The 13,164-nt window shown below is 49.1% G+C and overlaps 1 protein-coding gene across 1 annotated transcript in view; it reads right to left on the bottom strand.

Moving 5' to 3' along the window:
• Positions 1-5,184: 5,184 nt before the first annotated feature.
• TRIM71 (tripartite motif containing 71) overlaps positions 5,185-13,164 on the bottom strand; it is a 41,135-nt gene continuing 33,155 nt past the window's right edge. Inside the window, exons 7-8 of the mRNA XM_021718625.1 lie at positions 11,726-11,860; positions 5,185-6,636 (exon numbers count right to left, since the gene is read on the bottom strand). Coding sequence (XP_021574300.1) covers positions 5,185-6,636; positions 11,726-11,860 — 1,587 coding nt within the window. The remainder of the gene's footprint in view (positions 6,637-11,725; positions 11,861-13,164) is intronic.

Here is a 13,164-nt window from a genome sequence, read left to right as displayed (position 1 = left end):
AGAACTACACAGACTACTAAGGAACATAAAGAACGATGATGGAGCTGGTTATTTAAAGAAAGTAAACACTTTGCTACACACATCAACATTCAGTCAGTGTGCTCCGAGACAGAGCCTTAAGAAAAATACTACCTGAGCTTGTAAGTTAATACAATCATTAAAAGGAGGTCTAAGACCATGTGGATACACAAAACATTTAGAACCATTACTGGTTAAATGAGGATGGAAAACGTCCCACCAGGCTGGCTTGTTAACCCGTAAGATCAACTTTAAAAAGAGACAGCATTGAGGTATTTCTTCACCATGACATTTATAAACCCAACTCGCGAGAACGACGGTGGTCTGTCTTAGGACCCTCCTCTCTTCCAGCCAAACCAATAATGAGGGATGCAGAGAGAGAGGAGAGTCAGTACAGTATATCCTGGTCATGTGCTTCTCAACTTCATCAAGTATCAATAAACAAGGGGGGGGAACAACCCAAAAAACACAACCCGTTAACATGTTACCTTTGGTAGAAAAAAAATTAAAACATAAAACAAAAGAGCAACACACACCTCACCAGTCACTGCCCAGGAAAAACAGTGATTGTTGCAACACCATGGTGATGACCACCCTGCTGGGTCCAGAAAAGCTACAAATACAATCAGGAATGCAAAAGGATTCTCATTCCCTTCCAATAGCAGATGTTGCCAACGACTAGACCATTAGAATTGCTCAAGAGGGTAGTATTTGCAGACATTCAAAATACAGATAAAACATTTTCCTCTTGAAGAGGAGACCTAAAGGTCTTTATTTGTAGTGAAGTCCTCCAATAGGTCAGATGAACCAGTAGTTTCATAATACTGAACGACATGGTAATGGTATGCATGATTCTTTCTTGGGGGAGGGAGCCAGATTGGTTAACAACGACTTGGTTTTTATGACTATATTTGCCTGATGTCTCTGGAGGTTAATCAAACACTTCTTCTGGGAGAAATCAGTTTTAGATTTAATGAGAACATTTCTTTTAGAGGTAGCTTCCTGCTCCCACCCACTTCCTAGTGGATTAATACTACTCTTTTCGAGATCTGTCAGCTGCTAACATGAGGTAGATGACTTTCGCCAAAAGTGAGGTAGAAACTCAAACAGAAGCAGTCAGTGTGGTATCGAGTGCTGTGTCCTGTGCCTCTGGCCTGCAGGAAGCCAAAGGTGGCCGTGGAGGTCCGGGGGCCCTGGCTGTATGGTATTATCATCTGTGCATCCAAGAGTTTGACTTTTATACAGCCCCAGACTGTTGGAAACTCACTAAGAGCGATGTCTTAAATATACTTTAAATATACCCTAAATACTTTTTGGCACCTTTGGATTAAAAAAAGAAGAAAGAGAGAAAGAAACAGAAAAAGAAGCCTAAAACTTTGGCATATCTTTCACTATCTACCAGAACACAGCAATCTTAGAAGCTTCCCAAGAGGAAGACAACACACATATAAACAGTATCCTGCTGCTTCAAGCCTAAAAGACTTCCCTCCTCAAATAATTAAGCTTTGGCTTAACTAGAATCAATCAGACTGAGCCTATCTTAAGCTGTTCTCTGGCAACTCCATCACGAAGTGCACCTTGATTCTGGCAACTTTTTTGGCCTGACACATCATTGAGATTCTGTTTGTGGTACCCTTGTTTGCGCTTCCCTAAATAAGTTAGACTTAAAAGGGTATGAGGCGTTAGTGCACTTGGGGGGTAAGCCCAGGCCGCTGGGCTCCAGTCAACTCGAGTGCCACCTGCCAGCCACAACAGAGCACAGGTTCTGAGACAGGATTGCTTCTTGTGACCCCAAAAATAACACTTTTGAAACATTATGTCAGTGTCAAGCGAAAGTGATTTTTGCCAAAGGGTTCCTTAGATTTTCATTCAATATCTCAACTCCCAAACATACACATCCAAATACAATGGGCATCTCCCAACGTCAACCAACCTGACATCCCACCCAGATCAGACCTACATGGGGACTCGTGTCTCATGATCACATTGACTCCCTAGAAATTGTTTATTCTCCCACCTCACAACACCCAGGACCCTCTATCTTCATCATGTTGAAGACTCCCGTCTTTGACCCAGTTCCTACCAACCCTAGCACCACCTCATCGTGGGCAGGAGATATGCATTTTAATACATGTACTGTTAACAGCCTCACACCAGGGAGCACCCAGTGTTGGCTTTCATCATCTTTATGTCGGACATTCTACATCATACAATCAACACTCTCCAATGTGCTTTGCACCGAGCCCTATGGGTTAGGAGCCGACTGTGGGGGCAGCCACGACAGGCTAGTGTTTTAAAAACAAAAGCTTCCTAAACATGGCCAGGTTTCTCAAATGCCAGCCACGCGCGATTTGGGGTACAATAAAGGCAAGGAGCCGCGCCACCACTGAGGCCAGAGGAAGTATCTCCCACCTACACTCATTTCAGGGGATGACCCTGCTTGCTCTAAGCCTGCCAATGTGTGAGTCTGCTAATATTAAGACCTGATCATTTCAGCCAAGGAGCAGAAACCCTGGCTAGACAACCAAATCCATAGTAGAATATTAAATAAGGAGCTTTAAGGGACAGCTCTGCACCAAGAAAATTTCTCATTCGGGTCCCAAGATTTTCCTACACATGGGGAAAATAGGAAGGAAAGAGGAGAGTTAAGACGGATAGGAAAACAAAGAGAGAAAAGAGAGAGAAAGACAGCGACAAACAGAAGTAGCTTCTCTGGGCCACAGTCATGACCTGGGTTTCAGAGGCATTTTTATCAAGGTCCATTTTCCTCCATAAACATTTTCTTTTTTCCAAGCACTTAAAACCAGTTGTCTTTGGTATTTAAAAGGCGATTTGTTGGGCTGTTTGGAGAGAGGAAAGGAAGACCAGCACCAAGTTACTCTAAAATAAAAAAACAGTGGAAACGTGTAATTATAGGAACATACAAAAAGGCAATGGAACAGGCATGGGGGAAGGTGTCACGGTTACATCTTCAAGAAAAGGAGCATTTACCAAACAAGACTGCTTAAACGCTTCCCATCCTGTAGCCCGGCAGCTGGAAGGAACTTTCCAACTTTGTGGATCTTTTCATTGCATGCAGCTCTCCTTTGTGAGATGAGGGGTTCCCCCCCGCCCCCAAATTTTGGTTACTCAGAAACCCTGGAATTAAAGCAATAGGAAGAGATAGCCTGAAATGGTAAGTTAAATGTCCAAAATAGATGGATGGGAAAAGCAATTTGATTGACTTATCACATTGTCCCCATCATCCACTAAGATGACAAAAAGCAAACTGCTCCATTTACTAATTTAGTCCTGCTCATTTAAAATGACATCCACTCTGCAACAGAAATCTCTCCAATACAGCAAGAGACACGGATCCACTGGTCTTTCCTCTTCCAGCAAGAAGTCTCCCTTGCGAGCCGCTGCCACTTGTCTGAGAGCTTTGAGCGTGTCTCTTTTCCCTGAGGACTGCTACTCTGGGATTTGCGTCTATCTCAGTATGTGGGGGAATGCAAAAACCTATGTGATTCTGACAAGCAGGGCGTCAGCAACACCTGCTTTCCACTTGAAAGACAGTACCCAGAAGCACAGCTTTGTACCCAAGTCCGGCTTAGAACCAGCCGATCCTGTAAAGTGACACAGATTCCATCCCACAGTTCTACAGTGGAAACCTCGCACACATTTTCATTCTTTGGTACCGAGTTACTGGTTTAAGATATCACATCCTACATTTCAGGTTGGGGTGATTTGGTTTTCAGGTCCTGTACATTCAAAGGCCTTGGGGGGGGTTATGTTAACCATGAGGCCCTAAAGCATGGCTCGGGTGCAAATAATCCTATAAAAAAAGTGACCCGAGCAGAGGGTGTGGGAATGGGCTGCTTCTATTAATGTGACTGTGAAACATTCTATTTCCCTGAACTTCCAAAGCAGGAAAAAATTGTGCTTGTAAATTAAAAGTTCATTCCTTTGCCTACTCTTTCTTTGGGAAAGAAACTCCTAGTATAGCACTACTAAACAACATTCACTCTCGGGTCAGGGCCAGGGATGGACCCCACCCGTCCCGCAGACTCCCGAGTTTGGGGGTACCTGGCTTCTTCCGTGTGCTTTCCACTGACTTCCTCGGCACACGCCTGTCCACCCACATGCATGTCGAGCACATGCCAGCCCACAACTGAAAACCCTCTCTCTGAAAATGAGGCTGATCTTCTTCCTTTCAAGTTGACTCTTTATATCCGACAGCAAAATAAGAATACTTACCTTTGGAGAATACTTTTAATCAAAAATCCTGAGCTACATCTATTTTTTTTTTCTTTTAAGAAGCCGAAGCGTGAAAAGAAAAGGTTCTTTGGGAGGCAGCGTGTCAGTTTTTCCTTTACTACTTGGGTACAAGATGGCTTTCAAACACACACACACGCATCCTCCCTTAAAAAGCAACAAAGGTTATATACCCTAAAACATCAATGGTCTGCTTTTCTTGGCTAGCAAGCCACAGGTACAACTTCTAGGATTAAGAAAAGATGCTGAAGAGAATGTTAAACACGCTGAGGTATAAAAGAAGAACACAAGAAAGTTCTCCGTTGCAGCACTTTAAAAGAGAGAAAGAAAGAAAGAGACAGAGAGAGAGAGAGAAAGATTTTCCAAAAAGATCAAACAACACAATCTAACCCCACATAAACACAGTATCTCTATAATTATGCATTTTAAATCCTATTTTTTCCACCTTTTATAGTTTTTTGTTTTTTTACTTAGTAGTTTTTTTTGTGTTTCCTTGGCTCAATCTACAGAATACACCCCGCCACACACATCCAGTGCCCTCCCAGCCGTAGAAGCTAGGCCTGTGCATACCACGCCCCGCAGAGGGGGGGGAATGTGAGCTCCGCCAAGGGGGGGGCAGAGGGCCTGCCGAAGAAGGAAAAATCAAGACGTATGAGGTAGATAGAGTTCTCACTTCACAGGCTCAATCCCTGCAGAACAGACAAGTACATTCATCTGTAAAAAAATAAAGATGAGGTAGGACTCAAGCAATGTTGTACTTTTCTTGTTCTCTTTAAAAAAAAGAAAAAAGAAATTTCCCTGAGACGGTTTCTTCTTTGAAATTCAAAAAGAGAAAGGAGAGAGGAGAGAGGAGCGAAGAAGAGAGAGGAGAGAGAGACGCACACCCCAAACACAGAAACCTAGAAACTGCCATTAGAAGACGAGGATTCGATTGTTGCCAAAGTCCACAACCACGATCATTCCATCGGGGGTGACGGCGATGCCGGAAGGGCGGTCCATCTGCCCAAAGCCGCTGCCTTGGGCGCCGAACTTGCACAGGAAGCTGCCGTTGGACTCAAACATCTGTACCCGGTGGTTCCTGGAATCTGCCACAATGATGCGCCCTTCCTGGTCCACCGCCACGCCTTGTGGACGCAGGAACTGCCCGTTGCCCGTGCCCTCCGAGCCCAGGAAGCGTGCGGACTGGCAGTCGGGGTGAATGACCAGGAGCCGGTGGTTGTTGAAGTCGGTGACCACCAGGTGGCCCTCGTGGTTGAAGGCCACACCCCGCGGGGAGTCAAAGTGCTTCCAGAGAGCCCCCTCGAAGCCGTACTTATTCAGGAAGACCCCGTCGGGCCCAAACAGCTGGATCCGGTGGTTCCGCGTGTCTGAGACCAGGATCCTGCCCTCAGAATTCACCGCGACATCCCAAGGGTAGTTGAACTGCCCATTCTTGGTTCCTTTCTCACCAAACTTGAGGAGGAACTGGCCCTCGAAGGTGAAGATCTGGATGCGATGATTGTCCTTGTCAGCCACCACGATCCTGCGCGAGGCGTCGCAGGCCACCCCCGCCGGCCGGTCGAACTGCCCGGGCCGGGAGCCCAGGGTGCCGAACTTGTGATGAAAGGTGCCGCAGGGCTTGAACACCTGGATGCGGTTGTTGCTGCGGTCGGCGACAATGATGAAGCCCTCCTTGTCCACGCTCACGCCCCAAGGGCGGCAGAGCTTGCCGTCGCTGTCGCCCTCGCTGCCGAAGCTCAGGCCCGGGAGCCCGATGCCCACGTAGCTGCGGCCCGACTTGACCACCACCTTGAAGGGGCTGTTTTCGATGTGCTGGTTGCACATCGTCACCGACACCAGGTGCTCGCCCTCCAGCTGGGGCCGGTAGCTCACCACGTAAGTCCCGTTCTGCTGATCGCTCACCTCCGCCCCAAACAGGTTGCCATCCGGGCCCAGGACCACGGCCGACATGAGGTCACCCCCTGAGAGGCGGGGCTCACCATCGTGGTCATAGCCGATGACGGTGAAGGAGGCCACCTTACCCTGGAGGGCCCGCTTGAGGCCATCGCCCGTGGCCTTGGTGAGCGGCGCAAAGGCCCCGCTGCTGACGAAGCCGAAGGACTTGATGGCAAGGTACAGCGCCTGGTCAGGGGGCGTGAACATGACTCGGTCGTCTTCCTGGGGCTGCAGGAGGCTGCGCACGGTCTTGAGATCCTGCACCTGGGCCAGCATCCGGTCCCGGGCCAGCAGGATGTCCAGAGCCCTGCCCTCTTCCAGGACCTGCTGGACCGCGCTGATGGTGCTCTCGAGTTTGTTGAGGTTCTGCCGCAGTTTCTCCACCTGCAGATACAGAGACTTGGCTTTCACCTGGCGGATCTTCTCTACCTGGAGGGAAAGGAGACAGGGAGAGACCGAGGCAGAGGCTTAGATCCAAGTACAGAAAAGAGGCCATCACTGAGGACGAAGCAGCACTGGGCGGGCCACGCTGAAAGACAGTCTGCAAAAGACAACCGGCCTGCACTCTTCAAAGCCAGCAAAACCAATAAAGACCCAGAAAGGCTGGAGGGGTTCCAGAAGATGACCACCAAGTAGACATGACAACTAAACGCAATGAGTGAGCTGGGCGAGGTGGCTCATGCCTGTAATCCCAGCACTTGGGGAGGCAGAGGCAAGAAGACAGTAAGCCCACGGGTTCAAGAGCAGCCTGGGCAACATGGTGAGACTCCTATCTCTACAACAAATCAAAACAATTAGCTGGGTGTGGTGGTGTGTGTCTATAGTTCCAGCGACTTGGAAGGCTGAAGCGGAAGGATCACCTGAGCTCAGCAGGTAGAGGCTGAGGTGGCTATAAGCATGCCACTGTGCTCAAGCCTGGGAGACAGAGTGAGACTCTGACTCTAAATAAATAAGTAAATGCAATGGGTGATCTTGGATGGACCTGGTGAAACAGCCATTAAGAGCACTATGGAGACAATTATTCAACCATGATTACAAATGGAAGATTAGATACTAGTATCAAAGTTAAACTTCCTGATTTTGTTAACAGCTGTTAATTACGTGAAAGAATGACCTTGTTCACAGGAAATAAACATTACTTAGGGTTAACAGGATCTCTCCAGGATGTCATCTCTCTCTCTCTCTCTCTCTCTCTCTCACACACACACACACACACACAATGAGAAAGTTAATGGGGCAAAATGTAAATAATCAGTGAATCTGGAAAAAGGATATATGAACTTATGACTATTGTATCTTCTCTATAAGCTGGAAATTAAACATAGAGGTGAAAAAAAAAACCATTTAACTGGGTGCAGGGATGTACACCTATAGTCTCAGCTACTTGTGAGGCTAGAACGGCAGGATCACTTGATCCCAGGAGTTCTGGGCTGTGATCGTGCCTGTGAACAGCTACTGTACTCCTGCCTGGGCAACACAGCCGGACCTTGTCTCTTAAAAAAAAAAAAAAAAAGAGCCAGGCTCGGTGGCTCAGTCTGTAATCCCGCACCTTTGGGAGGCTGAGGTGAGTGGATTGCCTGAGCCCACGGGTTCGAGACCCGCCTGTGCAAGTTGGGGAGAACTCATCTCTACAATAAAGCAAAAAAATTAGCCGGGTGTGGTAGCACGCGTCTGTAGGTCCAGCTACTCGGAAGGCTGAGGTGGAAGGATCGCCAGAGCCCAGCAGGTCAAGGCTGCGGTGGCCGGGAGTGGCTACTGCACTCCACTCTGGGCGACAGAGTGAGACTCCAACTCAAAAAAAAAAAAACAAAACAAACCAAACCAACCACCTACCAAATGTGTGTGGGGCAGTTAATTTGCATCAGGCATTGGAGACACTGTACTGACCAAGAGAAACTACAGTTCTTACCCTCAGAGAGTTGAATTTTAGAAGGGCAGATACTGAGACGTAATCAAAGAAACAAGATACCATCAGATAATGCCAGCTGTTAAAAAGTAGAAATAGGATGAAGACAGTGAACAGGTATGCCTGATTTAGACAGAGCGGGGTCAGGAACAGCTTCCTTGATAAGCTAAGACCTAAAGGTTGGGACTAGCAAAAAGCTCAAGAGAGCCAGGCACAGTGGCTCAAGCCTGTAATCCCAGCACTTTGGAAGGCCAAGGTGAGGGGACTGTCTGAGTCCATAGAATCGAGAACAGCCTGGGCAACTTGGCGAGACCTCATCTCTACAATAAAATTAAAAAATCTAGCCGGGCTCGGTGGCTCAGCCTGTAATCCCGCGCCTTTGGGAGGCTGAGGTGAGTGGATTGCCTGAGCCCACGGGTTTGAGACCTGCCTGGGCAGCGAGATCTCATCTCTACAATAAATCAAAAAATCAGTCGGGTGTGGTAGAGCATGCCTGTAATTCTGGCTACTTGGAAGGTCGCCGGAGCCCAGCAGGTTGAGGCTGTGGTGGCTGGGAGCGGCCACTGCACTCCAGTCTGGGCGACAGAGTGAGACTCCAACTCAAAAAAAAAAACAAATCAGCCGGGGATGGCAGCGAATGCCTATAGTTGCGGCTAATTAGAAGGCTGAGGTGGAAGGATCACCTGAGCCCAACAGGCTGACACGGGGGTGGCCATGGGACATTACTTAAGCCTGGGCGACGGAGTGAGACTCCAACTCAAAAAAAGCAAACGGATCCGGGCTCAGTGGTTCAGTCTGTAATGCCGCAACTTTGGGAGGCTGAGGTGAGTGGATTGCCTGAGCCCGTGGGTTCGAGACCCCATCTCTTCAATAAATGAAAAATCAGCCGGGTGTGGTAACACGTGCCTGTAATTCCGGCTTCTCAGAAGGCTGAGGCGGAAGGATCGCCGGAGCCCAGCTGGTCGAGGCTGCGGTGGCCGGGAGCGGCCACTGCACTCCAGTCTGGGCGAGAGTGAGACTCCAACTCAAAAAAAAAATAAAAAAGAGGAAGCCAAATCCACTGGAAACGTATGAGGCATGAGAAGAGGCATGTTCAGACATGCAAAACGGGGACACCTTAATCCTCACACTCATGTAATGTTCAATAACTAGAGATACAAGGAAACAAAACATTCTATAACAAAGAGATGCCAGTTGGGCGGGGTGAGAGGACTGCCTGAGCTCAAGGGTTCGAGACCAGCCTGGGCAACTTGGTAAGACCTGACATCTCTACAATTTAAAAAAAAAAAAGAGATGCTCAGATATAAGTTAGTAAGGCTTTACTGGGAAGGAACATTAAAAAAAAAATTAGTAATGAGTTAAAGAGAGGGGATTCCCACGGGAAATGGGGCAACAGTCCACAGCAAAAAAGCAAAGATAAACACCAAGGTGTATCCAGAATGAGCAAGCTCACCGTGGAGTGATCTGTGAATGAGTTTCTAGGCAAGTGGAAACAGTTTATTTCATGAAGAAGAGACCGACTCTTCTTCCAAACAGGCTTCTCCCAAGAGTACAAACTTGCTTTCTATTTCTTCTGAAAAAAGCCTTCAGACCGAGGACAGTGCGTCGGCCTCAAAGGGAGGGTAACTAAGGTGAGAGCCACAGAAGCCCCACACACAAAGGCCTTTTTCATCAGGAAATCCAGACGTGGCAGAGTTCACTACAAAGCTCTCAGGTTGCAAGAAGCGGGCCTCTCAGTCATAATGAACATTCGTGGGTGGCATAACACTGGGAGGCCCAGGGGGACATCTGAGAGTCTGCAAACTATGTCATGCACACAAAGGTGCTCAAAAAATATGTGCTGAATTAAGTCACAAGAGGCAGAAAGCTGCCATTCGCGAGGTTGACTAAGCGGCCAGTGCAAGGCGATGCGAAACGAAATGGAGCCTTGCAGAACGTTCTGGAGCACGGCATGGGTCATTTTCAGGAACGGAGACGCCATCCTGCCATCATATAATCTGGAGATCAAAATAGGCACGTGTACGTACACACACACACACACACACACACACACACAGGCATACCCTTTAAATCAGCTACACAGTCTTGCTGTGTGTTCAGACAACGTAATTAGTGAAAGACCTGGTATGGAGTCCCACCAGCCCATTCCGCCTTCCTGAATGTGAAATCTGCAGAGGAGAGGTTGGGATGCGGACTTGGTGGGGTGAGGAAACTCTTTCAATTGATTTTTTTTTTTTCTTTTTTTCCTTTTTGAGCCGGAGTCTCACTCTGTCACCCAGGCTGGAGTGCAGCGGCACAATCATGGTTACTGTCGCCCTGACCTGCTGGGCTCAAGTGATCCTTCCGCCTCAGCCTCTCAAATACCTGGACCTACAGGCATGCACTACCACACCTGGGTAATTTTCTTTCTTTCTTTTTTTTAGTTGGGGGTCTCACTCTGTCACCCAGGCTGGAGTGCGGTGGCACACTCATGGCCACCCCAGTGTTGACCTGCTGGGCTCAGGTGATCCTTCCAGCTCAGCCTTCCAGGGAGCCAAACTACAGGTGCACGCTATCACACCTGGCTCATTTTTTTATTGTAGAGATGAGGTCCCACCAAGTTGCCCAGGCTGGTCTAAAACCCGTGGGGGCTCAGGCAATCTACTCAACACAGCCTCCCAAACTGCTGGGATTACAGGCTGAGCCACCGAACCCAGTCTCATTTTTCTTGAGTTGGAGTCTCACTCTGCTGCCCAGACTGGAGTGCAGTGGCCGCTCCCAGCCACCGCAGCCTCGACCTGCTGGGGTCCAGCGATCCTTCCGCCTCAGCCTTCTAAGTAGCCGGAATTACAGGCATGCGCCACCACACCTGGCTGATTTTTTGATTTCTTATAGAAATGAGGTCTCACCAAGTTGTCCAGGTGGGTCTCGAACCCGTGGGCTCAGGCAATCCCAAAGCGCGGGATTACAGGCTGAGCCACCAAGCCCGGTTCTGGTCTCATTTTTAAATTAACTACAGTTGATTGAGAGATTGAGGTCTGGCCAAGTTGCTCAGATTGGTCTAGAACCCGTGAACTTAGGCAATCCTCTCGCCTTCACCTCCCAAAGTGCTGAGAGAACAGGCGTGAGTCACCAGGTCCAGCCTCTCCAGCCGATTTTTATCTAAACAGCACACCAGTGCGCTTGACGCTCTTTCCTGCCCCGACAGGAAGAAAGGACACACACTCACTGACCTCAAGGGGAAAACTGGCTTTCCACAAGAGCTCAGGAAGTGCAACCAGCCCAGGCACCAAAAATAAGGATGTTTCCTACCAGCCAGCCTTTCTCAACAACAGTCCTGATTGTGCTTCCTTCTTTCTGGCTCCCTTTGAGCGTATGCAACATAAAACTCGAGCTTCCTTCCAGCCCTGGCTATCCAAGGACTGCTGAAAAGGCTTCTTGTTGCTTGACTGCGTGGACAGCACCCACAATGTTCCAAGGACGCCCTGCATCTTTCTGCCAACAAGCCTTCTGGAAAGCGGCCAAGTGTTCTAAACTTAGAGGGTGGATGTGAAATCAGAGTGCCCGGAACATATGTGCAGGTACCGCCGGGGAAAGGGCATAGGCTGTGTCCAGGGGCGCCCCTCCTGTTACCTTCCACAGCAGCTCACACTCGCGTTCCTCCAGGGCCTTCTTGTGCCTTGCCGTCACGGCCTTGACCTCCGACTGGACGACCTTGGCCTTCATCTCCACCTGTTCTGCCACCGTCTGGGCCTGCTCGATGCTCAGCTAGAAAACCAAAAGGCAACTTCGAGGCATTAGAAGGACCGTCACTCCTTATCCAACACCAGTGGACCTCAAGAACTCACACCCGGGGGCCCAGACCACTTGAGCCCTGTTCCCTAGAAAGAAAGGAGTCACTTAGGGAGAGACTGGCAGCCGTTTGACATGTAACTGAAGGAGCTGCTGGCAAGAGCCGGGTTTCTTTGTATGAGAAATGGCACCTGTGCAGTGGACGTGGGGACTATTAAGAGATACGGACACAGGGAAACCCGTGTAGCTGGGTGACAGCCGAAAACTGGGAATGAGTATCAGGTGAAATGTGCAACTCTGGGCACACGAGCCACTTCCCCAGACATCCTGGCCTGGCTCACTGGGGGAAAACCCCGCAGGCCGGGGTGTACCCCTCCAGTGAGGGCGTATGGGAGAACGAGCGGCTAGGCCATTCCTGCTTTTGTTAAGGCATTCATTAGCAGCAACACAGCTCATCCCGGCTGGAGCTGACACCTGGGTTCTAGGATTTTCCCCTGATCTACCTAAGAAACTATGCCCTGTGGTCAGAGACCAGCCACACACCACCACACGCCCCACCCTGTACCACCAGCCCTCGTAAATCAGCCACATTAATCAGCCGTATTATTGTTCATAAAAAATTAATCCAGACAGAAGGCACGGTGTTTTCATTAATATTATATGATGCGTCTTGAAAAGCCACAAGGATTTCTTTGAGACAATGAGGTATTAAATCAGGGATTCCAACCCGACAGCTGGTGGTGCAACAGGTTTTAGAGCAGGTGACCCGATCGCTGGGTCCTAGGGAAGCGGGAAGGGTTGGGGGCCTGATCTGGGCTTGGCAGCCAGTTTCTGAGAGGGGTTTCTCAGGGGAGTTGCCAAGACGCAAGACTTCCAGTGCTAAAACGGGGACGGTCCTGGGCAGACCAGGCAGGTCAGTCAACGTTGGAGTCAGGTAACCCAGTCAGAGCCTGGCCTCGCCTCACACTGGAGGTGAGGCCTTGGAGGAGCTCCTGGTCTGTGGCAATCTTGGCAAGGGCAGACGCGAGAGGGGCACAGAGCCAACACTCAGCGCAAGCACAGCACACAGCAGCGGGATCTACTGGTTTGGTTTGGTTTTGCTTTTGGTTATGTGTTGAGATGGAACCTCACTCTGTCACCTGGTCACTTTTGGTTGTTTTTAGATTAGAAAACATAGTTTATTTAGAAAGTAAATGAGGCCGGGGGCAGTGGTTCACACCTATAATCCCAGCACTTTGGGAGGCCGAGGTGAGAGGATTGCCTGAGCCCATGGGTTCGAG

The sequence above is a fragment of the Carlito syrichta genome, unplaced genomic scaffold (genome assembly GCF_000164805.1).
Source record: "Carlito syrichta isolate Samal-C Ts95f unplaced genomic scaffold, Tarsius_syrichta-2.0.1 Scaffold313175, whole genome shotgun sequence".
NCBI lineage: Eukaryota > Metazoa > Chordata > Mammalia > Primates > Tarsiidae > Carlito > Carlito syrichta.
This window is presented reverse-complemented; position numbering and strand designations above follow the sequence as displayed.